The 8,152-nt window shown below is 41.2% G+C and overlaps 1 protein-coding gene across 1 annotated transcript; it reads left to right on the top strand.

Moving 5' to 3' along the window:
* Positions 1-291: 291 nt before the first annotated feature.
* CDR1 (cerebellar degeneration related protein 1) lies at positions 292-1,203 on the top strand. Its single transcript, XM_040635372.1, is given in 4 exon segments — positions 292-595; positions 634-843; positions 846-1,028; positions 1,031-1,203. Coding segments are annotated over 4 exon segments (870 nt in total).
* The last annotated feature ends 6,949 nt before the right edge of the window (positions 1,204-8,152 follow it).

Here is an 8,152-nt window from a genome sequence, read left to right as displayed (position 1 = left end):
GCCTTATTAAATTTTTTGAGGCTAATTCTACTGGAAGCAGGATTATTTGTGTTGGAAGACCTGTCTGTGGAAAGATCTGAACATGGAAAGGCTTGGACTTGGGAAGACTCCCTTTAAAAAGGTCTGGACCAGGGGAAAGGTCAGAAGACCTGGACTATGGAACATGTTAGAATACCTGGATATCGTAGACACTGGAAAACCTGAATGTTAGACCGGTGCCCTGGAGACGTTGGAAGACGTGGATATTGAGCCCGCTGTTGGAAGACTGGGTAGTTGTCGGAAGACGTGGAGATGCTGGAAGATGCAGAGATGCTGGAAGACGAGCAGATGCAGGAAGACGAGCAGATGCTGGAAGACGAGCAGATGATGGAAGACGCAGAGATGTCGGAAGACGCAGAGATGTTGGAAGACTCAGAGATGCCGGAAGACGCAGAGATGCCGGAAGACGAGCAGATGCTGGAAGCCCTGGAGATGCTGGAAGCCCTGGAGATGTAGGAAGACAAGGATTTTCTGGAAGACGCATCTTAGTTGGAAGACGTGGATTTTCTGGAAGACGTGGATTTTCTGGAAGACGTAAATTTGTTGGAAGACGTGGGTAGGCTGGAAGACATGAATTTGATGGAAGACACACAGCTTTGTTGGAAGACAAGGATTTGCTGGAAGACGTGAATTTTCTGGAAGCCATAGATTTGATGGAAGACATGGATTTTCTGGAAGACTTGGAGGTCATTGGAAGACATGGATTTCCTGGAAGACATGGCTTTTCTGGAAGACGTGGATTTTCAGGAAGACCCGAATTGTCCGGAAGACCTGGGTTGTTTGGAAGACGTAGATTTGCTGGAAGACCGGAGGTCACTGGAAGACATGGATTTTCTGGAAGATGTGGATCTCTAGGAAGACGTGTATTTGTTGGAAGACCCAGATTTAGTGGAAGACACAAATTTTCTGGAAGACGTGGCTCTATCGGAAGACCTGGATTTCTTTAGTGGAAGACATAAATTTTGTCTGGAAGACGTGGACTAACTGGAAGACTGGATTTGGTGGAAGACATGAATTTGTTGGAAGACCTGGATTTTTCTGGAAGATATAGATTTGGCGGAAGACATAGATTTTTCTGGAAGACGTGGACTGAGCGGAAGACCTGGATTTCTTTCCGGAAGACATCAATTGATTGGAAGACCTGGATTTTTCCGGAAGACGTAAGTTAGCTGGAAGACTTGGATTGATTGGAAGACTTGGATTTGGTGGAAGACATAGTTTTTTCCGGAAGACGTGGATTGGCTGGAAGACCTTGAAATTGCTGGAAGACGTGGATTGTCTGGAAGACCTTGAAACCATTGGAAGACATAGATTTTCTGGAAGACGTGGATTTTCCTGGAAGATACGGATTTTGTGGAAGACCTATAATTACCGGAAGACGTGGATTATCTGGAAGACGAGGAATTTTCTGGAAGACTAGGATTAGCTGGAAGACCTTGATGCTGTTGGAAGACTTGGAATTTGTTGGAAGACTTGGAGTTGCTGGAAGACCTGGAGTTGTTGGAAGACCTTGCCACTGGCGCCATTGGAAACCCTGGACATTGGAGACATTGGAAGCACAGGATGTTGGAGACATTGGAAGCCTTGGATTTTGTGGACATTGGTTATTCTGGACATTGGAGACTTTGGAGACCCCGAATGTTGGAATTCATGGGTGTTGGAAGCCCTGAATACTAGAGACATTGTAAGTCCTGTACTTGGAAGCCCTAAACATTGGAAGATCTAGACAATGGAAGATCTAGACATTTAGAAACCCTAAAATTGGAAGTCCTGGATATTGAGAGACATTTGGAAAACCTGAGTATTGCCACATTCGTGTTAAGACATAGAATTTGGAAGTTGTAATTTTCATGATGCTGGAAGTCAAGAGTGTTGACAGCCCTAGACACTAGGAGACTTGGACATTAAAATGTCAGGATGTTAAAAGACCTAGTCATTCAGACACTGGGGATGCTGGACCACCTAAACATTGGAAGACCAGATTCTTGGAGATATTGAAAGACTTGGATGGTGAAACTGGTAATAATGAGACACTATAAAACCAGAATTTAGGAGACACTGAAGGTTGTATGAACTGAATGATGTAAGCACTAGAAGATATTAGAAGAGCTGGACTTGGACACAATGAAACACATGGACTCTAGAAGAGCTGCATATAGGAAGATTGGGAACATAGAAAAATCAGAACTTAGAACTCTGAACCCAGAAAGGTAAGACCTGGATCTTGAAGACTGATTGTTGGGGGAAAGTAGAAGACCTAGACTTTTAATTTCCCCGATATTGAGGAGATTAGAAAACCCACATTGGAGATGCTTCAGGCCAGAGAGTGGAAGACATGGATGTTGTAACATTTAGAAGATCTGGCAACTGGAGATGTTGGAGGCTATGGTGGTCAGAAAACCTGATGTTAGAGACACTAAAGAATTGAAAGGCCTAATCTTAGAGATGCTAGAAGGTTATGTTGACAGATATTGGTAATGTTGAAAGACTTTCATATTAGAACCTGATATGACATTTAAAGACATATTATAAGGCGACTCTAATAGTCTTTATGACTATGACATCTCTTTCCCTAAAAAGCAAAACACAGAGAAAGGACATTTAGGAAGACAACAAAGAGGAAGCAGGAAATTCAAGTAAAAGCAAGTAGTTTGAATGTGTGGGAACCTATTTTCATGGTCTCAGTGAACTAGCTTTCTAGGTCCGTATTGTTTGGCAGGATGGAAATGATGAATTATCAAAGAATAAGCAATATCGAGGCTTGGAGAACTACTTGGCTTTAGATAGGAGTCAGGAAATGTTTTCTATAAATAGTTAAGTTTTTAAAGGCCATATGGTTTCTATTGCAACTACTCAACTCTGTCATTATAGTGTAGCCATAGACAATACATACATGAGTGGGTATGGTTGTGTTGCAATAATACTTTAAAAAAAAAAAAGAAAACATTTGGACCAGATTTTAACCAAGGGCCCTAGTTTGCCAGGCCCAGCTCTTTATGCCAAATCTGGGGTATAGTAAGTATATTAAGCACATTCCAGGCTAGTATTCACATGCAAAAGAATGGATAGAGCACTTTGAAGCCCAGTGGTAAATAAACATACTATGTATGTAATGATGCTCAGGACATGAGGCCAGCAAGAACTGAAGAATGGAGTTTAGATCTCCACTTACTTGTTTCAGGGACCCAACAGGGATATTTGTATTCAGAGCCAAATTTAAATGGGTAGCATCCAGGACACCAGGCAAGGGGGGCTAGGGTTCAGTGCGGATACCCTAATTTGGTAGTGGGAAGCTTAAAAAGAAAATTAAAGAAGAAGGTCACTTTTACAGACCGGGACTATCCTTTTAGGACTAAGCGCCACTCACCCGAAGAGAGGGAGTTCCCAGCCTAGGGAAGACCACAAGGAGCAAAGCCCTCACTCCATTTCCCATGTTCTTTTCATTAGGGCACTCCTCATACCACTGCCAAGTAATCAAGAGCCAACTCTAGGTGTTTGTAATGATGGAGGAGAAGAGGAAGGGGACTACAGCTTTGTAGTCTCATCTCAGGCACTCTGGCTTCAGGGAAGAAGTCTAAGTTCTGTTCTTACCCACCAGAGCTTAAGTGACAAACTTAAGAGATCAGGGTTGAGTTGTAGGCTGAAGATCCTTACTGCTTAGTCAGATAGGGCTGAGGAAGACACAGACTATCACATACATTGTAGGAAAGAGAACGCTGGCAGACAAAACCGGTTCTGGTACACTGGGAATGGGTCGTGATTTAAAGGTTAAGTAGTGGAATATACAGACAATGGACGGCCACTGAAGATTTTTGAACAAGCACGTACCAGCATCAGAACTGTACAAGGAAAGTTCGTCAAGCAGCAAAGTGCTGAAGACACCCAGATATATACACTAGGACCTCAAAGACTCCCAGTGAAAACAGTGAAAGGGTTGGGAACGTGAGTTATGAGGCCACGGTGATCATCCGGGTGAAGTGGTAATGGGGGCCTGGAAATAAGGCAGTGACGGCTCTGTTGTGCAACAGGTCCAACACTGGGATTATGATGGATACTCAGCATTCTGAAAAGCATGATTTTAAACTTCTTGAATGCTATCAGAGTACATGAAATAACAAAGATGTTCAGAAGCTAGTTATGAGGAATTGTCCTCACCTAGTACCACTACTTGGATATGCAATTTTCTCTCAAGGCAGCTAAGCTAATAACTTGGTGGTTTAAGCAAAGTAGGTCCTGCATAGCTTTATCTTATCTGCTATTAACACAGTGTGACTTCATTATCTCGAAAGTGGAACCAAGAGGATGGATTATTTTCTAGAGAATAGGAATACATCTGTGTGAAAAAAGTCATTAAAAGTAACCACTATATAAATAAATATCATGCAATGATAACTCCATTCTAAATAAATCATATATAAATGAAGCTGAAGGTCAAAGAGTTACATAGGGACAAAGGAAGTAGTGTTTCAGGTCTCTTTCACAAGCAAAGAAAAATATTGAAAATCAATTTTTATTCCTTCTCTCTTCTTAAAACCATCATGCATACCATTTTTTGAGGGAAATTAGATAAAATATCAAAATATTAAAATTTTGCAAAAACAGGAGTAAACTATCATATTTAGCTCTATAATGCATATAATAATAATAATAGCAACAATTTATTGAGCGCTTGCTATGTGCCAGGCACTGTACTAAGCATTTCTTACATTCTCAGAGCAATCCTATAATGTAGGTATTTTTGACCCCGTTTTACAGATTAGAAACTCAAGTCCAAAATGGTTAAGAAGCATGCCCACAGTCGTATAGCTGGTAACTGGCAGGAGCGGGATTGAAATCAGGTCAGATTCCATAGCCTAGGCCCTAGGCTGACTTGTCACACCCCAGTAGCCCAAGGGTTATCGTGCCAGGACTAAGCACCACTCACCCAAAGAGAGGGAGTCCCCCACCCAGGGCAGACAAGAAGCCAATGGCAAAGCCGCCCTTACCTAAGTCCCATGTTCTTTTCATTATGGCCCTCATCACACCACTGCCAATTGAGCAAGAGCCAACTCTAGGTGTTTGCAAAAATCACTGGCTTTATGTAGTAATGCAAGAAAGATGAAGTGTGATGTTTCGAGCACAACTAGATTCATATTTAATTCCTCAACATTCATTGTTCATGCTAATGAAATGTACTGTTTAGCCTTTCGTCTATTTTCTATTTGATTTTGTGGCTCCCAAGAACATATACACTCTGTTCATACCACAACGTATTTCTGGATTCTTAGGTAAACAAGCATAGCACATTGACATCGAGACCATGGAAAGGTGACTCTATGTAAAGTTCAGCGATCAATGTATTCCTTGGCACAAACACGGTTTACACACTCCCTTAGACTCTACACACTCTCGAAGCCCTGGATTAGCATTCAGGTGGTGGCAGCTCTGTAATCCAAACGTGTGGTTTAAAGAGCCTTCTCTGCACTTTGAACTTAAAAGATCGTAAACAAACAAAAGGCTCTTTTTAAGTGTAATACCAGTTTTCTAATATTCTCTACAAATTTCAGTAATTTGGGCTGCTCTTTCTCCCCACCTCCTTTTCCCTTTCTTTTCTTTTTGCCAGTGGTTAAATATGTCTGTAAAGAAGGAAATTGCCATGAACTTCATAATACTGAACACAAGAATTTACCTGAACCATTTGACAACAGGAAGATTCTTTTCACTCAATCTGTGTGTAAAATCTTCAAAAAAATTTCAACTTGTCAATTTTGGAGACTATTCTTAATTTGAAAAAGAAAAAAAGAAACACTCAGTTACATGGCAATGTTGCCATGCACTTCTCTTTCTACCACTTAGCCCATACCAACTTTCAAATCTGCCTGTAAGTTCTGCTGACTTGTTATATTCAGCCATATTGAAGTGTTCTGGCTTTTATCCCCATCAATGATACTTCTTCGATCATTTTACCTGGATATTACCTTAAACAAGAATTAGATTTATCTCAATATTTTATTTCAAATGGCCTGGGCCCTAGACAAACATTTGCATCTATCAAGTCAAAGTCTAGGCATTCCTATGACAGCTAAACTCATACAATAGTCAGTTTCCCATTGTATTATTTTATATTAATGGTTCCCGGTTGATGCTCTTCAACTTAAATTTGATTTCTCTAATTCTGGTCAAATTAAAAGAAAAAAAATGCCAAGGCAGTAATCTCAATGAATGGTAAAATTATCAGGAAACCACATTCTCTAAAGGCATATGGAACCACTGATTGTACTGGTAAAACAATCATTGACTTAAAACGGTTTACCTCTAGATATGATTAAGAATACACCAAATATCCATGGAACCTTGGAACAGCAACCCTGACACAGAGTTCTCTCTACTTTGGTTTATGAAAACAATAGATACAAAATGTTAAGGTGTTTTCCTCATAATATCTATTATTTTCCCCAAGCCCTGTAACTCAGAAGAAAGATAGCAATCATTACAAATAAAAAAACTCACAGGAGGTCCTCTCTGTCTTTCTTTTCAGGAAATTGATGATACGTTTGTTTCTCTTTTTTCTATGCGTAACTCTCTTTTGTGGAAGGGACTAAACTTGAACGAGAAGCACAATTTTAAAAATATCAAGAACGCAGGGCAGCAATGCTACTACTTACCTTGGTCTCTATGAAAGGGGTCAGGTACACTCAAAGTCAACCAATGAGATTGATGCAGCTTTCTCTCAAACTAACAATGTCAGAGATAGGGGGACCTTAGAGACCAAGTGGTCCTAATCTTTCATTTGACGGATAAGGAAAGAGTAGAGTGATTTGAATAAGACCATCCATTGAGCTAGTGTTGAAGCAAAATTTGGAGTCAAGGTTCTCTAGCTCCTGGGCCCACTACCATTTGCATTGTATTTTCTATTACAATTTTGTTTCGACTTAGAGCAGCAGTTAGCAACCATAGCTGTATAAATAAATCAGTTGCAGAGCTTTCAAAATATACAGATGCTGACCCCATCCCTGATCTGGCACATCTAGGGGCAGGTCCCAGCAATCTGTATTTTTCAAAGCTCCCCAACATGATTTGGATGCGCTGAGAACTACTGCAGCTTAGAGCAAGCGTGTAAGCTTCTCTGGCACTGTCGTGGGTCACTAGATCCACAGCACCAGCAAATGAGTTTTCAGCTCTCACCTGCCTCTTTCAAACCTGTTGAGGAATGTCTGTCATCTCAACTGTAACTATGCAAGCAAGCCCTTTTAACTTTTGTATTTTTCCCCTTTCCTCTGATCACTTCAAACTCAGATATAGGTAACCTATCATTCAGACCTCCAGGCTGGGGGGGGGGGGTTATTGGATTTCCACCACCTTTAGGGAAGAAGAAGTTTCAGTCAGAACCCCTTTCCTGGAGAATATTCGAATATTCAAATCGCCGGGAAGACCAGATATGAGAACAGAGAAGATCTATGGGAATTAATTCTAGCAGCTTCTACTCCTTGATTAGATACCAAAGTAAATGTAGGAGTCCCTTGTAAATGCAACTGCCCTTCGGCACTGACCAACAGCTACCCCACACAACTGCGGCGAAGCAAGTTCACTGATACCAAACCAGGTAAAAGGCAAGGGTCTGGATTCTTTCTGTTGAAATAGCAAGTTAGGCTTAAACTGAATTAAAATAAATTTCAGGATCAAGAGTACAAAACCAAATTGTGCAACCAAGTAGAGTAGCTCCCCTCCCTGGGTATGAGAGTTGAGTTCCTGGAACCCTCACTGGAGAGGAATTTGTGTTGGAGGGATTCACAAGCTTTGGGGGGAAACTGCGGCAGGGAAGGGAGTATCAGGACAGCCCAGACAATTGGTTTGTTCGCTCAAAGAAAACACGAAGTAAACTGACGCTTGTTAGTATCTTCCTAATTTTACATCAGCAATCGTAATTACTGGGCAACCAATTTCTATTTTCTCTCTGATCTCAAGGTGAGGACAATCATGCGTAAACGCGAACACCTGTCGTCGCAGCAGATATGGGGAAAGAATCAGGACGCTTGGGTTTTGTCTGGAGATAAGCTCAATCTTCGGCGCTACTTTCATCTTCTAGCACATGGATCACCACATCGTTAGAGCTGTCGAAGTCTGCATCCCAAGG

Source organism: Ursus maritimus, assembly GCF_017311325.1.
Source record: "Ursus maritimus isolate PB19 chromosome X unlocalized genomic scaffold, ASM1731132v1 scaffold_X1, whole genome shotgun sequence".
In the NCBI taxonomy this organism is placed as follows: Eukaryota; Metazoa; Chordata; class Mammalia; order Carnivora; family Ursidae; genus Ursus; species Ursus maritimus.
Note: the sequence above shows the minus strand (reverse complement) of the source record. Positions and strands in the feature narration are given on the sequence as shown.